General features: G+C 32.2%; 1 protein-coding gene across 7 annotated transcripts in view; it reads left to right on the forward strand.

The window, feature by feature from the left end:
- Positions 1 to 17,883, forward strand: part of pum (pumilio) — a 369,798-nt gene extending 351,915 nt beyond the window's left edge. For all 7 annotated transcript variants that reach the window (XM_036377471.2, XM_036377472.2, XM_070111626.1 and 4 more), the window contains 3 exons: positions 9,933 to 11,180; positions 11,251 to 11,419; positions 11,560 to 17,883. In XM_036377471.2, the coding sequence (XP_036233364.2) occupies positions 9,933 to 11,180; positions 11,251 to 11,419; positions 11,560 to 12,064 (1,922 nt within the window). In that variant the 3' untranslated portion in view covers positions 12,065 to 17,883. The remainder of the gene's footprint in view (positions 1 to 9,932; positions 11,181 to 11,250; positions 11,420 to 11,559) is intronic.
- Positions 17,884 to 22,305: the final 4,422 nt, after the last annotated feature.

The raw sequence follows: 22,305 nt of genomic DNA on the forward strand, positions 1-22,305 counted from the left end.
ATTTCAACATCACTGAAAGTGCTTGATTTCGAAATTAGAATTATTGATTTAAAACGTGCCTATATTATTTGATTTTTCCAATATATTTAGCATGGTTTTTGATCTTTACAATTATGTTGAAATTTGCATTAAAACTAATTAAATTAACGATTTGAATTATTTGAACTTGCATTTCATAGTATTTATATATATTTTGCACTGTTAGACGTGTACATGCGTACATTTAGCATACATATATGCTAAATTACCTGCTACATTTGTTTTTTAATGCCAACGCCAGCGATGAATTCAATTAATGGCACTCTATATAATAAAGCAAAGCTTTTAAATTTACAACTCTATTATTTATGCGCTAATATATTTTAAACTTAATTGATTACTACATTGCAAAAACGCAACAACAAGAAATATATAACTTTATTTGAAAGTTAAATTTACAGTTTTAACATTTACGCTAAAAATGAAAATAAAATTTAGTTTAAAATTATTGGATATTTACTTTATTATTATTTAGTCTTTTTTTTATACCAGGGTATGATTTGGATATATCAAGTTTGTCACGTAATTTGTAACATCCAGCAGGAAATGTCGGAAGCCCTAAAAGGTATATATGGCATAAAAATGATTAGCGTATCGCGCTAAGACGATTTAGGCATGTCCGTCTGTTTGTCTGTATATATTCGAATTTATCTCCCTAAATTTTTGAGATATCGTTTAGAAATTTCGCACACGTCCTTTTTATTCTCACCGAAGCTGCTCATTTGTCGGAAGCGCCGATATCGGTTGATAATACCATATAGTCGCCGATAAAAATGAAGTTCTTGTATAGAAAATTTTTTTGTTTGACAGAATATCTTCATGAAATTTGACAGAGATTATTTTTTAACACTAAAATATCTGAAGCAAGTTTTCGGATCGGACCACTATAGCATATAGCTGGCATACAAACTGAATGATCAAAATCAAGTTCTTGTAAAGAAACTTCTTTGTTTTTGAAGAGTATTCTAACTTTGTTGTTGTTGTTATTTATTAATTTTTTTGTTGTTGTTATTTTTTGTGTGTTTTTTATACTCTCGCAACCTGTTGCTACAGAGTATAATAGTTTTGTTCACCTAACGTTTGTTTGTTTCACCTAAAACTAATCGAGTTAGATATAGGGTTATATATATATAAATGATCAGGATGAAGAGACGAGTTGAAATCCGGGTGACTGTCTGTCCGTCCGTCCGTCCGTGCAAGCTCTAACTTGAGTAAAAATTGAGATATCTTTATGAAACTTGGTAGACATGTTTCTTGGTACCGTGCGACGGTTGGTATTGCAGATGGGCGTAATCGGACCACTGCCACGCCCACAAAACGCCATTAATCAAAAACAAATAACTTGCCATAACTAAGCTCCGCAATAAGATACAAGACTGTTAGACAGTTAGAACTTTTTTTTAAAAAGTGGGCGTGGTCCCGCCTCTAATAGGTTTAATGTTCATATCTCCTAAACCGCTAATGCTATAATAACAAAATTCACTAGAAGCAAATGGTTTTAGCACTTCTATTGACGGTGTGAAAATAGTTGAAATCGGGTGGCAACTCCGCCCACTCCCCATATAACGGTACTGTTAAAAACTACTAAAAGCGCGATAAATCAAGCACTAACCACGCCAGAGTCATTAAATTTTATCTCTGCGATGGTATGAGATGACTTTATAGGAACCGCGTTCAAAATTAGACAGTGGGCGTGGCACAGCCCACTTTTAGGTGAAAACCCATATCTTGAGATCTGCTTAACCGATTTCAACCAAATTCGGTGCATAACGTTCTTTTCATGTTTCTATGTCATAGTGCGAAAATGGGCGAAATCGGACTACAACCACGCTTACTTCCCATGTAACACCATTTTCAATTCCATCTGATTCTTTCACTTTCCACTATGCAAATCAGGTAACAATGATTATATCGGGATAAAACTTTGCGTGAATAATGCAATTAAAGTATGCCACCTTGTGGCCAAAAATTGTCTAAATCGAACCAAAACAGTTCAAACCCCTAAGTACTAAATATGTGGACCCCAGTGCCTATAGTTGACCTTCTACCGAAAATATCAGTCAATCCACAAAGAAATCTCAAACGAGTATACCATTTGACTTTGCGAGAGTATAAAATGTTTGGTTACATCCGAACTTAGCCCTTCCTTACTTGTTTTGTTATACTTTTTTTTTTGCTGTAATTTTTTTTTTGTTATTTTTTATTTTTTGTTTTATTTGTTGTTATATGTTGTAACTTTTTTTTTTTGTTAAGTATTAGTCAGTACTTATTACAGTACACAAGATATAATTCATGAACATTTTTATTTTAGGTGAATTTTAAAATAATTTGTAGAAATGTTCAAGGAACAAGCTAATTATTAAGGAATTACGTTGTCTTAAATAAAAACTTAAATAAGGTATTGTTTCTACAACTGACATTTCAAAATTATATAGTAATTATTATTTTTTTATATAATATGAGCTTTTTATAGTTGCAGTTAACATCAATAAACAGAACTATCCAAGTTCACACATAACATACTGACATATTGCCATGCTTTCAAAGCACATATAGAGTTGAGACACAACCATCCAATCAACACTGATCTATGTATTCGTATATACTCGTACAATACTTACTGACCATATCGACACTGCATACGCAATAAACGTGGTAAGAATTTGCAATAAATACACGTCTAAAAGGTTAAAAATAAAAGCGAATTAATTAATGAAATTTAATGCGCTTTTGGTCAGAAATTTCCACTTGCAAGTATTTACGCCCACATATTGGTGAAATGAAATTTTCTGTAACTGCTCTGAGTATAACGATGAAAGCCGAATGGTCTGCAGCACTTTCAACATTCGTATGCATTTTATTTTTATTCATTTCTTTTCACGTAAAATATTTCAATGCACAAGTAGGCATATGTATGCATACATATATATTTACTATACTTGTATGTATTACATAGTACACTCACGAGTAAGCAGATGCAACATTGTTGCATCAACTGCTATGAGTGAAGGCTAGCACAATTACATAATTAAACGCATAGGCTTCACTGAAAAGCAGAAAATTAACAGTTAATAAGGCATATATACAAGGTTCGCACGATAAGTACTTACTTGGCAAAATTTCATCTATTGCAAAAATTTTGTTAATCTTCGTTCTTGATTTCTTATATGTATATGCTGTACAGGATACTGCTCTAACGTGTTTTGTGGTTGATATTTTTTGTTTGTTTTGTTTTGTTTTTTTTTTTTGGTTATTTTTTATTTTTGTTGTTATTTTTTTATTTTATCTTTTATTTTATTTTTTTTTGTTAGTATTTATTCCAGTACGCAAGATATAATTCATAGACTACAGGCTCAGGAATATTCACTTAGTTTTATATCTGAGCATAAAAGAAATGATGTGTGATATACATAGGTATGTACAATATAATAAGTACTAAGTAGTCCGATAATTCAAGTGCTTTGGAACTGGCAAACATTCCTGATTGCAGAGCAGTTCACGCTGACTTTTACTGAGCTGATTAACAAGTTAAACTCGCATTGAATAAACGTTGACGTAGTTGCTGCAATTTATGTACACACATATACCATATATGTACATATATATATGTATCGGCGTAGTTAAGAAAAATATGCATCATTTGTTGCTGTTGGCATCAGCAAATACTCACATATACCTATATAAATTATATGTGTTATTAATATTATAACAAGATTTTCACGAAATGTAAAAACGAGTAACCTTTAAGCGGAATGCTCAGATGGGCTTTAACGCACCTGCAGTCACGCGCATATAATATGTAATGCACTGCCGTAATCAAATAACGTGAAAATAATAAGCTCAACGTGGCCAAAATGTGACTTCTGATACATACATATGTACATATATGCATACACACGTACACAGATTTCAGCCATTCGTAAAATAACAACATCAACGTGATTTATTGTTTGTTTGTTAATAAATCCATTGGCGGACGTAAATTGAAAAGAAGGAAGAATTAAAATTAAAAAGGATTCACTCAATAACTACATATAGTGAAGGAAAAAATATATACACACGTGAGTGTTTTTTATATCTGCACATGCATATCATACCTATCACGATATCATATTTGGTATTTTTTTGTTTTTAACCGCCGTATGATGGTTACCGTCAAGCATTGATTACACATTTCCTCTGTAAAAAATACCAAATATATTTTCACGAATAATTATAGCAAGAAAAAAATGGAAACCATAAAAATGGCTATGCTTGAAAAAGCCGTTATACATTTGATATCCATGCGGAATAAATCAGTGTGTTGCGCATGCCAATATTTGGCTTATAATTGGATTGGTGGCAACACACATGCAATCACCCACACGTGGCCACACTTGCAAGTAGGCGCAAATGCTGATGTAAAATATTCAGTTATATGCATGCATTACTTTTTTTTTTTTTTTTTTTTTTTGCTTTAACGGTTACCGCTTTGACGTTTTCGCAATTAAAGCGTAAAAAGTGCAAATATTAAAACTCATAATCCACAAAGCTATATGAGGTTAAATTCGTGACCAATCGCTAGGTATTGCCTATGCATTGAGTACAACCTTCATAAAATCACTTTCAAATAATTTGTGCAGCACACTTCTTTGCATTATAACTTTAGTTTTAGTTGCGCTTGAATAGAACTTGACGCAAAAAACTCATCAGAATTAATTTTAGTCATGATATTTATACGAATTGAAGTAAATTATGCGTTTTCTATTTTTACCACACATTCAGAGAAATCTTATAAAAAAAAAATATTAAATTAGCAATCAAGGTCGCAACATTAGAAACTCCTTGCCTATGCGCAAACAATTTTTACGCGCTAGCAAATCCTAAGCGCCTTTGCAATTTCTTATTATTATTTGAAATATCAATTTGAAATTTTGCACACGTTCTTTTCTTCCCGAGCAGCTACTCATTTGTCGGAATTGCCGATATAGGACCACTATAGCATATAGCTGGCATACAAACTGAACGCTCAAAATCGAGTGCTGATATAGAAAACTTTTTTATTTGTTAAGATATCTTCACAAAATTTGGCACAGATTATTGTCCGAGACAATGCTACAAGCTCCGCAGAAATTGTTCAGATCGGCCCACTATAGCATATAGCTGCCATACAAACTAACTGATCAAAGTTAAGCTAAATATCTTTTTATAGCCTTTTATGCTATAAAAAATGCACGTGTGAAAGGTATTATAGCTCCGAAAGTAACATTCTATATTGTTTTTATTTAACAATTTTTTTTTTTGAAAATCAATTAAATATTTTCATTATAGTATACCAAAATGTATAAAGGTTTTTTGCTAGATGCCCATTATATTACTAGTGTTATGTTAATACAATTAATTCGCTTATTACTGATTTTTGCAATTAAAAAAAATGTATAAATATACTTATATATATGTACATATATGCAAAATATGCTTCTAAGTAGATAGCAGTAGAACAATCGACCGACCGCTATTGATTAACAAAGGCTGACAATGGCTGACAAAGGTACACGTTGAAATAATACAAACTGCTAAACACTCACACTAAACATATTTACGGTATTTCATATTTGTATGTGTGTATATGCAAAATACGTGTGGCACACAAAAAGCTGCACAAGGACATTCAGCACAAAAGGCTCATCAATTGTGGACTCCTGCATACTTAGTATCGTGTCAAATGTAACCTCTTTTATATCTTAGTTGTTGTTGTACTTGCAATACATTTATTGTGTGTTGCACCCAATTGTTTGTGCTATTATTTAAATCAACTTGTTGTTGCATGGCATGAGTATACCTGCAAGCACAACATTGCCATACACATAGGACAGTACGTGGCGTATACGTGACATTTCAATATTGCATCGATTTTCCATCTACAACACCGTCGCATGCCGGTGTCGCTGCTGTATTTACTTGACAATGAGCCATATTGGAACACATGTCCCTTCAAGTATTGTATATGAGCAAATGTAATTGCTGCTTGTTACAAAAACAACAAATACAATGGAGTATATTCATACGCATATGTATGCGATAGGTAAATAACACGTGCTATATATACTTACTTTTAGCTGTGCACAAGCAATCGCTTAAAAATGTTGTTGTGGTTGCCAGTATTGCACAGGCGACAATGCACAGCAAATGAGAGTATTGAACAAAGCAATATACTACTTGTCTATATGATACGTGCGTACATCTGACATATACGTACTATGTACATATGTGTGTGAAATGCAAACAATGGCTGTAACAAGCTACACATTTTCATATGCATTTCAATAGCTGTAGTTGCGCCTAGGTGCAAAACGACTCGACGATGCTCATGCAACTTGTGTGCAGATTATTAACTGTGTGTATAAAGTGCTTTTTCGACAATGGCTTATGACTTGTTGTCCAAAAGCGTATTGCTTGTTTGTCAGTTTGTCGCTGTTGCTCTAATGACTGTGTCGATGTCTTTTTGTTGATGCTTAGGCGCTTGCATCCTTAGAGAGCTGCTGCTATTGGATATGCTCTGCATAACCTTCGCATCGATTTTCTACTAGTCATTTATATTCGCTACGTAAACGACTGCTGTCGTGTGCTTTTTGTGACACACACACATATACATATACATATATATATATGAAATTGACTGTGTGTGTGTGTGTGAAAAGCAGCCGTAACATTTTGAGAGCAACCTAACAGTATTAAACGACATAACCTTGACATGACAACGTCACCCACGCAACCCCTTTTTTTGTCATTATCTCACCCAACTTTCTGTTCATTGCTGCTACCAACACACTGTTACATATACATACATACACGTCGCACCTACGTTGTTGCACTTCATATTTGCAGTTGTTTAGTTGATCATGTGGTACTACTTATAGTATTTATAATATTTATGGTATGTTAAAGAGTTATAGAAAGCTGATTCAGTGTAAAATATTTTCTTACTTTTCTAATGAGTTCTATTTTTCTGTTTACACACTGTCTGCAATTTACATTAATCTATTTATAATCTGTTGTGTTTTCAAACAACTCGTCCACTACACGTACTCATATTTGCCATTGCAATTATCATGGCTGTCGTCTATTTCAATTTCAGTGCGTTCATGCGAGCACATATACATACATATGACTTTGTCTGCAAATATTTGTAATACAGCTACTTCGGCCGCAGCACATTGGTAGTTAATGCACCATATGAGCAGTTGGCTACTGTTTTTGTCATGCCTGAAGCGCATAGGCCATCAGTCACTTGACTTATTTTCTTCACTCACATGCAGTTTTCACTTAATTTCGTTTTTTTTTTTTGTTTTTTTGTGTTTCACAACTGCAATTGCGTGTCCACTTGCCACCACGTCACAGCAACAATGCTACGGGAGTTCCATTGACAATTACCGTAACAGCAACAAGCGACTGCAACTCCGAAGCAATGCATTGTAAATATGAACTTACATGCTTCTTATGTTTTGAATATATATCTCTGGAATGCTCATAGCAGCCTGTTGCCTGCCTTCTACACTTGCCCGTGCTATGTCCAAACATTTGCTTGAAGGCTGGCCTGTGCATATGCATATGCTTGCGTGGTTGGCTTTAATTGCTGTGACACTTTGTGCTGTTGCAACCTTCACCTTCTCTCATTTACCTTTAAACATGTAGTATACACATATACATATATATATATATATATGTGGTACGTTTGTCTATTCGACTACACTTGCATGTGTAAGTTGAAGTCTGAGTCTCAGCCTCTCGCAACAGTGACACTACCGAAATTGCCCGTATCGTAAATTGCATGAATAATTCTCTTTTAAATTGTGTGCATTCATTCGTGTCACATGACACTCTCACCCTACAGCTTTGTTAGCTTGCTTTCTACTATATAGTGTAGGCTTTATGACTTCTCGTCAGTTGTCAGCATAAAATGCACCACTGCATACAGAAATACGCGCATTTCTACAAAACACTTATATGTTTATATATAATAAAATATATATGTACATATAAAAGACTTCTTATATCAGCTTACCTTTTACGTCTGTCATTGACATTTTGCGTCACGCGCTCAGTTAAATCTTTTTACGATTGTGCCTTTTTGAATGCGCTGAACTGATTGTTTATTTAGACTTTGTCATTTCAGTAGCGCACAAACTCAGTAGTTTGCATTTATTATTTTAATAGATTGGTATTAGTAGTGTTTAATGAAAGCCCTAGCAATATGCTTTATTTTGCTCAGTAAGTGGTTTTGTTATACATGGTTATACATTGGGGATATTCTGGTTTAGAAGCGCGAATTTTTTTTTTTTAATTTCTAAACCAAAATACCCCCTTAAGGTTAGAATGGTATAGTATTGAAATCTTACAAAAATATAGCTGCAACATTTTTGTGCTAATTTTAACTGCTCATTTCAAGACTTATCTCAATTTGCTACCATAGAAATTTATCACATTATTTCTTCATGCCTTTAGGCGTCATTATTTATTCCCTATATTCATACATACATATGCATTCCATTTAAAATAACACATTATTGTAGTTTCATTATCCTTAATGTGTAGCTGAATCGTCACAAAACTTTAATAAATATTTTATAAGTTCATAAAATACATCAATTAATAGTTCTAACTGAAATAAGTATTATATGTACATATGTATTCAATTTGATGGTGCAGCATTTATACATATATACCTATATATATATATATATTATCTATGTCTGCGTAGCTGATAGAAAATTTGCTACAGGCTTCTTAATATGCTATACATATCTATGAATATAACCTACTCCCCTACACCTATTTCGGTGATTATTATATTCAAATTCGTATATCCGCTGTGAAAGCTTAAATATGTATGTAGGCATATATGTATAATAAATTGTCCACAAAACCACTTATGTCCAATAATATCCGCTCCGAAATGCACAATAAATCCCTTCAAATAAATATATTATTAGTTATCGTCTTTCCGGTCTATTAGTTTGACACTCCAATTTATTTGTGCATGTATACCTAAGTAAACGTTGATGCATCCTTTGAGTATTAATTTATGTATATCAGTGTTATTTAAATGCTGGTTGGCTGATCGTTGATTTCCATTGCACATATTACTGACATAATGTGTATGTATTAAAAATATCATAATAATAATATAATCCGAGCATCATCTATTCAATTTTTTAAATAAATAATTATTTTGTACAAATTTTCGTCTTATGAGTGAACGCGTTTGTTACTTTATTATTAATGATTAATGATAATACTGCATAATCTTAAGACAAAATTACCCTTCTGGTGGTAGTGTTGTAAGTAACTTAAACCTATTGTAATATTATACGCAGAATATTACTTTGGTAACCACTTAATGGGTTACATGAGTTTCGTGGAACAAAAAACGCCCTATTTTCAATAATTTTTTATTCAAACTTTTTGTTATTCCGAAGATACATATTTTATAAAGATTTTGTGAACTTTTCAAAGGAAAATATTCAAAACTCTGTCATTAAAACGTTTTAAGTGACTTCATAGCTGAAATCGAACGCGCAACTTTTTAAAGCTGTATCTCCAAAACTATTACTGGTATCAACATGAGAATTTAGCACAATGTTCTAGAAATGTTATAGAATCAAAAAAGGCAATACATTTTTTTTTGTCTTTTGAAGCCGGGAAACCTATGTAACCCCTTAATTAAAAGCCACTTACGCTAGAATTGCAAAAATTCACTCCTGCTTACAATTTTCCCTAACCGATCTCTGTCCAAATATCTTCTTTCAATCATATACGTATGTTTATCTTAATATTTTATATAAAATAATATTTGCAACCAACAAATGTTTACATTGTTTCCATCGTTTTCTTGTTTTCTTTCATACACGCAGGACTCGCCTTGAACACGAACTCGCTGACCGGTCGCCGCGATTCATTTGATCGCAATACATCCGCCTTCAGCCCTTCAGCAGTTGATTACAACAACAGCAGCACCAGCACACTACAAGCCGCTGCAGCTGCAGCCGCCGCCGCTGCTGCGGCCGCACGCGGTAAATGGCCCGGCGCTGTGACCAACAATTATGGCGCATTGAGCGCCACCGCCTCGGCGAGTCCGATTGGTACGGCCATTACACCACCACCGCCGCAATCATGCCTTGTTACAAATCGTGCACCTGGCGCTGAAACCAAATATCGTCAACAAATGGGAGTTGGTGCTGTTGGCCTGCCACCAGCCGCTGCTGCGGCACAAGTGGCCGCCGCTGCTGCGGCTGGTAACATGTTCGGTTCAAGCAGTTCACTCTTCTCAAAACTGACTATACCGGGTGGTGCTGCTGCTGCCGCAGCTGCAGCTGCCGCCGCTGCTTCCAACCGTCATGCAGCAGCCGCTGCCGCTGGCCTAAATGCATCTGCAGCAGCTGCTGCTGCAGCCGCCGCCGCCGCCGCCGCTGCAGCTGGTGCACCGCAACCGGGACGTTCCCGTCTACTCGAGGACTTCCGCAATCAACGGTATCCGAATTTGCAGTTACGCGATTTGGCTAATCATATTGTCGAGTTCTCACAGGATCAGCATGGTTCACGCTTTATACAGCAGAAATTGGAACGCGCCACAGCTGCAGAGAAACAATTGGTGTTTAGCGAGATCTTAGGTTCAGCTTTTAGCTTGATGACCGATGTTTTCGGTAACTATGTTATACAGAAGTTCTTTGAGTTCGGCACACCAGAGCAGAAAAACACGTTGGGTATGCAGGTGAAGGGGCATGTTTTGCAACTAGCTTTGCAAATGTATGGTTGTCGTGTCATACAGAAAGCGCTGGAGAGCATCTCACCAGAGCAGCAACAAGAGATTGTGCGCGAATTGGATGGCAATGTATTGAAATGTGTCAAGGATCAAAATGGTAATCACGTGGTTCAAAAATGTATCGAATGCGTTGATCCGTCGGCGCTGCAGTTCGTCATAAATGCATTCAAGGGTCAAATATACACACTCAGCACACATCCATATGGCTGTCGGGTTATACAACGCATATTGGAGCATTGTACCGCCGAGCAGACGCAGCCCATACTCGATGAATTGCATGAGCACACTGAGCAGCTGATACAGGATCAATATGGCAATTATGTTATACAACATGTGCTGGGTGAGTATGGTGTTGCAGCATACAAAATTCTTTTTTAAGATTTATATTAATTGTGTATTTTCCGCTGTAGAGCACGGCAAGCCCGAAGACAAGTCAATACTGATCGCTAGCGTGCGTGGAAAGGTTTTGGTATTGTCGCAGCATAAATTCGCCTCGAATGTTGTGGAGAAATGTGTCACACATGCCACACGCGGTGAACGCACTGGACTTATCGATGAAGTGTGCACATTCAATGACAAGTAAGATGCGAAATTCATTTTAAAATCAGTAATCATATACTCACTGCGTTAAAACTAATTTGTCATATTGTTGAAATGATTTCACATATGCCACTTTGTGTCGTGTTTACGTATGCTAAAATATTTGTTTTCCACTTTAGTGCCTTGCACGTCATGATGAAGGATCAGTATGCCAACTATGTGGTACAGAAAATGATTGACGTCTCGGAGCCGACCCAACTGAAGAAACTCATGAATAAGATACGCCCACACATGGCGGCATTACGCAAGTACACCTATGGCAAGCACATTAATGCCAAGCTGGAAAAGTACTTCATGAAGACAGCCAATCCAATAACAACAACAGCAGCAAGCTCAACAATCGTCTCCACCAGCATCGCACCCTTAACAACAGCGGCTTGCAGCACAGCGTCTGGCCTAACCATTACCACGCCTACAAGCAGCATGACTACCGGTCTCACAGTTGGTACACCCATAATGATACAAGAGAATGGCATTAACGTTACACCAGTGGGTCAGACATCACCAGCAGCATCATCATGCACCGTCTCGACCAACAGCAGCAGCGCCACCTCTGTGGTGACTGCCGTCAATAGTGGCCTGGGACCCATTGGCCCCCCCACCGCTAACGGTGTAGCGTTGTAAAGAGCGCGTTGTACATAAAGCAATAAAATAGATGATTGCAGTACAAGTGAAGTGAAATTTTGCAAAATATCTGCTAGAGCGTCACACTGAAGGCACACAATTTTATTAGTTTATAACAATAGTAGCAGCATTATATAGCATTAAACAGAAATTGATTATAATTTGAATGTGTAACTTAGTTTTAAGATATGCTGTGTTTTTCTCGATTTTATTAAGATTTTAAATTCTCCAAAAAAAAAAACACAGACACACTTTAAAATGCAACAAACCAGAAGAGATGTGAAAAAATATTTCGTGTTGGAAACTAACAGATTAAGCGGTAATTGCAAAGTAACCAGTAAGATTAACTACAAGAATCTCAGTTGAGTAGGAAAACATGATTGCGTTAAATATGCAGCTCGCATTTTTATAATATATTGAAAGTAAAAAACGTTATCGAAGAGCGTAAAGAAGAAACAATGTCAAATAAACAAAAAGCTATATATATATATAGCACTCGATTTAAGAAACGAACATAAACGCCTTCAAAGACAACAAAATCGTTAACACAAATGGTAAATAAAACTCGATTTGTAAAAATTTAAACACGAGTAAAAATGAAAAGAAAAATCGAATTGTGCAAATATTTAACACATATGCAAAAATATTTTAAGAAAAACTGAAAAAGTAACAGTTTTATAAAAAGAAAATTAAATTAAATGAATATAAAGAGCAGCGTCGCTTAAGCAGCGTACGCGTTTAAGACTTTTGTAGCGCATGCGCGCGCGCAACCTTTCTTTTATGCAAGAGCCAGTCAAACGCATATTACTATGAGATAAACTAAGCATGAATCATACGAAGAGAACACACACACAATTGAATCATAAAAAAAAAATGAATAACAAAAAGGCGTTAGGTATATATACAAGCAAGCGCTATAAAAGAAGCTGAAATGTTTGTATAAAAAGAAAAACACAAGAAATAACATGAAAATAAGTTTAGTTTAAAAAAAAAAACAGTATACTATGTATTTATAAAAGTAATTTTTTAGCAGCGTGCCGTTATTTACACACTCTCGTCACACACGCATTCAACACACGTGTGCCACTGCTCGTTGTCATAAAAGAGCCAACGTAGCAAGCTTAGTTAGTGGCAGCGCATAATTATAGGCTTGTGTGTAAGACGGCGCTTTAATTTAACACGTGTGTTGCTGCTACAATTTTTTAATAGTAGTCATTTTAGAAGCTTCTCATTTGTAATTTATTAGCAAATGCAAGCATATAACCATACAAACAACACACACCTACACATACACAACACATGCAAAGTAAGAAAAGAAAATCGTGCAACGCTAGCATTTTGTGAAAGAACATATAGTTCGCCAACAATGCTTAAAACCAAGGACTTTTATATATAAATTAAACTAACTAATAACATAAACAAACTAAACTCACTAAGGACTTGTTGCGCACAAATTGGTAGTTTTTCGTTGAGCGAACGTGCTTTGAATATTTGAAGCGATCTTTTCCGTGAGCAATTGGAATGTCTTGTATAAAATGCATGTAAAAAATGTTCATAAAAATTCATGTACAAATTTCATAACACAAAATAGTAGAGTGTAAAAAAAAAAATATTTCATACAAAAATTTCTATGGAAACCAAATTACGTTACATTTAACATAAAATTGTCAATAACATTGATTTCGTAAACTCAACTGCATGCATAAATTAAATGTTTGTAAATCCAAAAGTATCTACTGCGGCTGTAATATTTTGAACTGTTGCAATGTGAAAATCAAGTAATAGTTAGCAATTAATATGTATTATATGGAATTCTTCTGTGCGAAAATATTATACATATAAAATTTTCCAATTGCGTTTGTGTAAAGGCATTATTTAACAGCGAAAAATATGTATTTAGCAAATGAAAAAAATTTTGTGGTGCTTTATGCCGTTTGGTACAAACACAATTTTTTAATAGCAGTTAAAGTAAAAAACTTCATTTTCCTAATATACATACAATTTTTAATTAACCGCTAACAATTATTTTCACAACAGACACACAAAGTTAGCGCCGCTTTTATGACAGAAAAGCAGAGAAGCTTATAATATATCATTGCATGTAAATAACATCATCATTCGTAGCTACAAAATAACATAATTTCTCTATAGACGTTGAAAATTCGTTTCCATATTAAAATATGAATTGAAATTATTTGTAAAATATGTAATATTTTGTAAAAAAAAAAAAGATGTAATATTGTGTAAAAATTTTAATAATTTGTAAAAAACAAAAGTATAAATAATTTGTAAATGCGCCCTTTAGTATTAATAGACACGAAAACTAGAACTTGTACAAACTATATTTACGCTTTGGCTCGTGTGTGCTACGAGTTTCGACATGCAAAGCTCACAAACAAGTTCGCTAGACACACACACACACACACGCTTATGCAAATTCGCTGCAATGAACGGTAACCATTTTGTGCGCAAAAACGTAATCATTTGTGCGCTGCTGCAAGCAAATGATTACAAACACATATTGTAATTTGTATGCGTTCATTAATATACATACATATATGCATATAAAGTACATAATACGTAAGCACTGTAAATGTAAGCGTAATATTATATATTTTTAGAGTAAAGCAACAACTGATAAGTGACGCAAACTAGCAACTTTTTTTTGTAACCAAAAGGAAAGAGGATTTATCTGTATGTAATATAAAAAAAGGTTTACTGCTGATAGTATTGAAAAATAAAATTGTAAACTTTTGTAGTAATTGTAAGCGAAAAGGGGAATGCTGTTAAACACAGCGCGAAAGACAGTTAAAAATATTGAAAATTTTGTTAAATGCAATTTGTAATTTAAATTTTGTTCTATAATATTGTATTTGTAATAAAAGAGTGTGTGTTTTATTTTGTTTGTTAGCAACCATAAAATAGCATATAAAAAAATATTATATAAAAGCTCTTTTTACGACACGCCACCCCCAAAAATGACTCGAAAAAATTATGTGTTTTTTAAAAATAGCAAGCTAATGAAATTTATGTATTAAAAATAAAACCCTAATTTATAAATATGTATTATACAAAAAAAGAGAAAATGTAAAATTAAAACATAAAACATAAAAAGCATGCTATTGCCACGTGGAAAATATGTAAAATGTATTATATATACGAGTAGTTGAAAAAGTAAATAATATAAATATAAAAAGTAAAATATTAATTTCAAATAAAACTAAAAACTGTAAGCATTGTATTGTAAAGCGTGTAAGTCAAATTAACGCAGCAGTAAACGCTGTCGTTTGCCGACTACATTCGTTCGTACACTACTGCGAATTCGTTTATGCATTTGTAAGCGCGTACTCTACGTAACATCTGTATGTATGTACAAAAAAATGTTTTATGTAAAATTTTGTAAAAAAAAAATGTGCGAAATTAATTCAAAATATACAAGCATTAAAGCAGAAAACATGTGCATGTTCAAGCAAATTAATTTTTAAGCTTGTAGACAATTGGAAAACAACAGAAGTTGTTGCATGAAAAATGAATTTAAGAAATATTTTTGTTGTTAGTAAAGTTAACTGCGATTGACGCTTACGCACTGGCAATATACATATTTTGCGCTCATTCACACTGCAAAGCACGAAATTGTGTAAAAGTGAATTTAACGTTTTTGTAGTTGTTCCGGTAAAGTATGTGCAGTACAAATAACAGAGACATGATTATATATTTTTGATTGCTAAATAAACTAAATTTTTGCATATTAATTAGAATTAAATGCTTAACTAAACCGCCACACAAATGGTAGGCAACAAAAATTTGAATAACCGTATTTCGTTAATATAACGCTACAGGCAAATATTGCACAATAATATTAATAATATTATTTTCACAGACATATTTTTGTGCTTGCTGCAGCATAGCGTGTAAGTTACAAATAAATTCAAGCATAGTCAGAGATGCATGTAGCAGTAGGGACAAAAGTTCACTCGATCGACGTAACTGTAAAATTTTAATTAAACGTGAAAATAAGTTGACAAAAAATGGCAATTTGTCAAAAGTTGGCATTGTCGGCTATTAAAGCAAGGAAAATAAAATTTATTTATAACAAAAACCACACAACCTGTCTGATTAGATTTCATATTGTAGTATACAACTACGAAATACACATTTATAAATAAATAAGATAAACGTATAAAACATGAGCAACTTAATGGAAAAGAATTTTACATTTTATCACAAATATATGCGAACTCTTATAAATACGCATACAAACATACTTTTCACTCTCTATAAATAAATAAATATATATGTATTTATATATATATATACATATATAATATACTTATTACTGAACATGTAGTTATTATTAATACAATACAATAATGTGTACTATTTATATAAAGATTACCAGTAAAATCGTATAAATATGTAGTATTTGTAAAAGAATTTAAATATTTAACTGTAGTGCATATGTTTATAAAATTCGTACATATAAAAATAAATAAATAAATAAACAAACAAAAATAAAAATATTTACTTATGTAGCCTGTAAAAATACGAAAAGCAGAAAATAAAAACAGACTTACTGAATATTCAAAGTAAAATGCATAACATGTAGAAAAAGTAATAACTTTGAAAATGAAAAACAAAAAAAAAAAAAACATAAAAAACACGCAAGTAAATGCTAAGCACACTTAAGTAGGCTAACTAGCAAGCGAGCAAGCAAACAGCGTTATTGCAGCGGAAATCTTTAATTATGTATACACATAAATGAAGCACATGCACAGATATGCAAGTAGCTACAACAACAATAAGATTGCAAGCATTCTAGTTGGAAAAGGCGCATAAGTTGCAGAAATTATATAAAAATTTTGTTTTATGTAGATAACATAAAAATGTTGCAGATATAGCAAAAATTAAGCAAAATGTTTTTCACTTTTATTTTAAAAAGAACAATTTAAAGCCTAAATTAGGGGCCGAAAAAGTTAACTTTAAACTTTGAAATTATGTAAATTTTTTTTTATCTTTTATCAACACAACAACATGCCAACATTATGTAATTTCTGAAATGAAAATGCGCCGCAATGAAATCAAACAGTTAAAAAAACTCACAGAAAACAGTGGCTAACATACACACACCACACACACATTTTCAATTAAAAACAGATTTTTAGTTTACATAAAAATTTAGTCTAAATAGACAGTTATTATTTTTATGCAAAATTATGCTGCAGCTAGTAACAATATTTCTGCAGCATTCTAAGTAAGCTAAAAAGGCACGATTTATTTGTGTATTTCATAAGTTTAAACTTAATTTAATAATTTAAGTATATTTTTTTTATTTTTATTTTTTATTTTAATGCATTTTTTTTATAAACTAAACAATTTATATATGTTAGTGTGTGTATTTATTGCTCTATGGTGTTTTTTTCCACTATACATTAACCAACAAACACGACTTTTTAACATATTTAACTGCGTGTGTTTAATATAATACCTAATAAAAATGTCTATGTACGTTTTATGTAATAGTTTTTTCGTATTGCTAGTATTTTTAATAAATTTTTTTTTTTAGTTATTTAAATAACAAAATAGTCAAAATTATTTGTAAATGTACGATTTTGTAACAAAGAACAACAACAAGTACTGCAAAATGTACTAAATTGTAATGTATTGTATGTAATGTAATGTATAACTACCAAACCTAATTCACTTACTAACTGTATTTGTATAATATTTTTTGTAATAAAATGAAATTGTAATTTTTGCCTCAACTTGATTTGCATCGAAGTGATCAAAGCCAAACAACTAAAAAAAAAACAAAACAAAAATGCAAAAACGAAAAATTGTGTAAACAAGAAAAACTGTAAAAATTTATATTTTCAGCTGTAGCGATTGCAGCGAAAATTGTGTTATTTGTAAAAAGAGAAATGTAAAAAACAACAACTTCCACAAACCACACAACTCCCACAATCCACACATTGCGTATTCATTCTGCTAATGAGCTTGTTTATAACTGCACACTGTGTTAGCCGCCTATATGGTACATACATTTATACATACATTGTACATCTAACTGCATACCAATTTGATTTTTCATGAATAAAGCAAAAAGAAATGCATTAGTCGTTTTAAATGCTTGTACAACAGCAAATATATACATTTATATATACCTATATGTATATGTATATACATAAATATACATGCATACATATGTATGTATGTGCATACATATGCGTACAATATTTTAAGTGAAACATGAGGTCAATTCATTATGAGTATCATTATTGTTTAATTCACTTCTTTGATTTACATATATACATACATACAAAAATATATATAAACAATGCAACAGCTGCAAATATTCAAGCGTAATAAGCAAAAATATCTTTTACTTATTTGTATGTTAACTATGTCATTACTTTGTAGTATTTCTTCTTATATAACTTTATTTAACTAAGGAAAAACAAGCGAACGTTTGACTTTTATGTAAACCAACCAATCAATGCAACCACCACGCCTATTTTGTAGGTATTTCTAATTTTACGCATTTCATGTTTCTAAATATTTTAATAATTATTATTATCATAAATATTATTGCTATTATAATTACTATTATGTTTATGTGCATAAGTTAGCGTTGTGACATTTATATACATATGTATACAACATACAGACATATATGTATATACACACGCCTACCTAACATACCAAAACTACTACCTAACTACCTTTCAACAAATGTCAGACATACATACAAACATACTTCACTAAGAAACTTGTTCATTCTTACACATGCATACATATATAGTACATAATAATTAGTTTTTTTTTTCAAAGTACATATAAACAAAGAAATTGTAATTGTAATTTTATGTAAAACACAAATATATTTAAAAGAAATTTGACAAAAAAAAAACTTGCAAATTTTTATTATTTCCCATTGGATACCTTTCGTATTGGTAATTTAGCATTTATGATTTTTGCAGCTGCAACGCTTATATAACATACGACATATGTCTTATATATAATGTACGATGTCGGCAAATCGAACGTCTATTGAAGAATGGTGATTTTATAATGTGAAGTGGTGAGTGTACGTTTACTAAACGCTGCTATTGGCGTTGTGAAAGGGGGTATTCTGGTTTAGAAGCCCGAATTTTAGGCTCTTTCGGACCCAATAAACAAAAACAACAAATATTTTTACTATAAATTTTCTATTGTTTTTGTTTTTTATTGATATTTAAAGAGTACAAATCATTTATAATATTAAAAAAAAAACTCCAAAAATTCCAGGCCAACAAAGTGGGGACTGATGAAAAATTGGCGTATCCTGGTGTGCAGGATATCAGTACTATCACTAATCTGAAATGGAAATTTTCGAGTGATCCTTAAAGAGAAAGGATGTAGTTATAGCACTGCGAGAGGATTTTGGAGAAAAAAAATGTTCACAATATGGCGACCGTTTGAAAAATATGTTTCGTTATTTCCCTGATTTTTTGCCGTTCGGAATTTTTAAAAAATACAAACAAAAATTCTCTCCTAGTGCGATAGTATAATGTATAAATAAGCTCTGTAGAAAATTTCAAGTAAATCGATTGAGTAGAACTTGAGTTATCATGCAGATTGTTTCTAAAAATGTAGTTCAGAAAAAAACGACTTTAAAATTTAAGGCCGAGTCGCGCGTCACCCGAACCGTTCAACAGCGTGTTAGAAAATGTGCTGTAACTCCGAAAATAATTGAAATTTCAAAAAATCATTTTAGGGACATATTCTTAAAGGGTTATACTACAAAAATATGCAATTTTTTTTAAATTTCTAAACCAGAATACACCCTTAAGAGTAGTAGTGATGTTAAAGCGCACACCAGCATTCTAGGTCACATATTAAAATCGATCAAAGCTTATGCTCTTCTTAAAATTCGTATAATCCGCTTATAATTGTCAAAATCGGAACTTAAATTGAAAAAATAATTTATAAACCTAATTTGGTGGTCGAATCAGAAGTTGCATTGGTTACTGGCTGTCAGTAACAAATTCATGCTCTGCTAATGGATTTTTAATTTTACTTTTTACATTACGTCGACTTTTCTTTTCATCTTGTACTATTTTTCCGATAACAAATTTGTATTGCTTTTAGGGCAGTTAAAAAAGAAAATATATAGATTTTATGTCAACCTGTACAAGCACAGTTTAAGCAAATTCAAAATCTCTTTTAAGGACGGCGATAACTGAATATCTTAAGCGAGACTATTATTTTGTTGTAGTTACCGGAAATGCAACCAGTATTTCCAATTATTCTCTCGTTTATCAGTTGTATACATTGGTGATTACTTTCAGAGAGTTTCTAGTTAGTTTTGTCACCATAACAATAACTCGGCTAAATGGGCGAAAGCATATTAACTACACTTATAATTTGTTACGCTTCATTGCAAAAAAAACGATTAGCTAAACTATATGAATTATAAATGTTTTAAATTTATACAATTTATACACCACTAGCTCTAAGTGTTATCATTTCTCTAACCTTAAATCTCTAAAATTTTGTTAAGCCCACTTTACATCCAACATAATTGAAAATCCAAAGAGTTTAGTAATTTATGTACATTTTTGTGTAGCTACATGAAAATGATTGCGTAAATAAAAAGTTATGCAAGCTATAAAAAAACGTTTCATAGCGCACAGGTAAATATTTATATAATACATGGTTATCGGTATTATTGATATGCATAGCCTTAAAAAATAGCGCGAAACAAAATAGAAGCGTCACCTGACGGAATTTTTCGCATTAAAAATAAACATACACATTTGATACAAATCGGCGCTTTATGGCAAACAATCTTGGACACATAACCTTAAAAACGTTGTAAACTAACGATCTCAAAAAGAGCCTAGCATTTCTAAGGCACCATTAAAGTTTGGTTTTTGTGCGTTTAAACAGAGCACACAATATTTGTGGTATTATTATTAAACATCGTAATTTAATAATTATATGAATATTGTGGAGCGGCAAATCAAATTGATGTAAAACGCTATGGCATCACTGTAATGAAAAGGCAACATACTGTCAAAAATAGTTGCTTAAAGAATAGTCGCGGAAATTGACAGCTAATGTTTTATTATTTTTAGCAATTTTTGAATTAATTAGATAAAAATAATAAATTCTCTTTTTGAAATCCTGTCAAATTATTAAATTTATTTAGAACAAATACATACTTGAAAAAACGTCAACTTAAATACAAAACAAAAAATCAAAATTAAACTTCTAAAGCACTTACAAAAAATACATGAAAAAATGTATGCGTATATAACGGTCTTATGTATGTATAGTAAACTGTAAGAAGTACGCGTTTAATGTCATAACTGAGTATAATCATAATTCAAGGTATATTTGTGTTATAGTTCTACATATGTATGTATATAGTGCGTATGTAGATCAAGTATATGTATGTACAATAATGTACATACAGAGTACATAAATATTTTGTATGCAAACGCGAAATGCGATTTTTTTGTAAATTGTATAAAATGAATACATAAATACATACATAGAAATGATAGATAACAAAGATAATAAATAACGGTCTAGCTGAAACTAAAAGAATAGAAGAGTAAAATTACAGAATAATATCACTTAAAGAACATTTCGAGTTTTTCTACAAAGTCAAAGTTAATGAAGAGCTATTTTTTATAAAACAACAGCAATTGTGTAACGGTACTTTGTACTCGTAGGTTTTATGGCATGTGCAACATTTTTCAAAACGACAAGCAGTTGGGAAAGTGGCGCAAGTTTTAAAAAACACAACTTATTATCAATAAAAGTAAAATTTATAGTAATCTAGTAACTGCCCAACAGTTGAAGACGCATACATACTACAAATATAAGTAAAACTTGAACAAAAAACAAAAAAAAAAAAAACACACACACTATAAAATCAAATATGCTGTTTGAAGTAAACGCCATAAAAATGGCAGACAAAATTTTATTGTAAAAATCGTCAAATTCAGAGCTTCCTTACGGGAAAGCAGAAATCCATAGAAGAAGAGAAGTGTATGTATGTTAGCTATGCAAACATATGTGTGTGTACATGCATTAAATATACATTACGTGATGGCGAATGGAACATTTTAAAGCAGTTTTTTAAAACATTGACATGTAAGGCAGAAAATTAAGAATATTTTGTCATAAGTAACTAAAAGTATAAGCAGCAGACATACATACATACAAACATATTCATATAAATGGCATTATAT

Source organism: Bactrocera oleae, chromosome 2, assembly GCF_042242935.1.
Source record: "Bactrocera oleae isolate idBacOlea1 chromosome 2, idBacOlea1, whole genome shotgun sequence".
Taxonomy (NCBI): domain Eukaryota; kingdom Metazoa; phylum Arthropoda; class Insecta; order Diptera; family Tephritidae; genus Bactrocera; species Bactrocera oleae.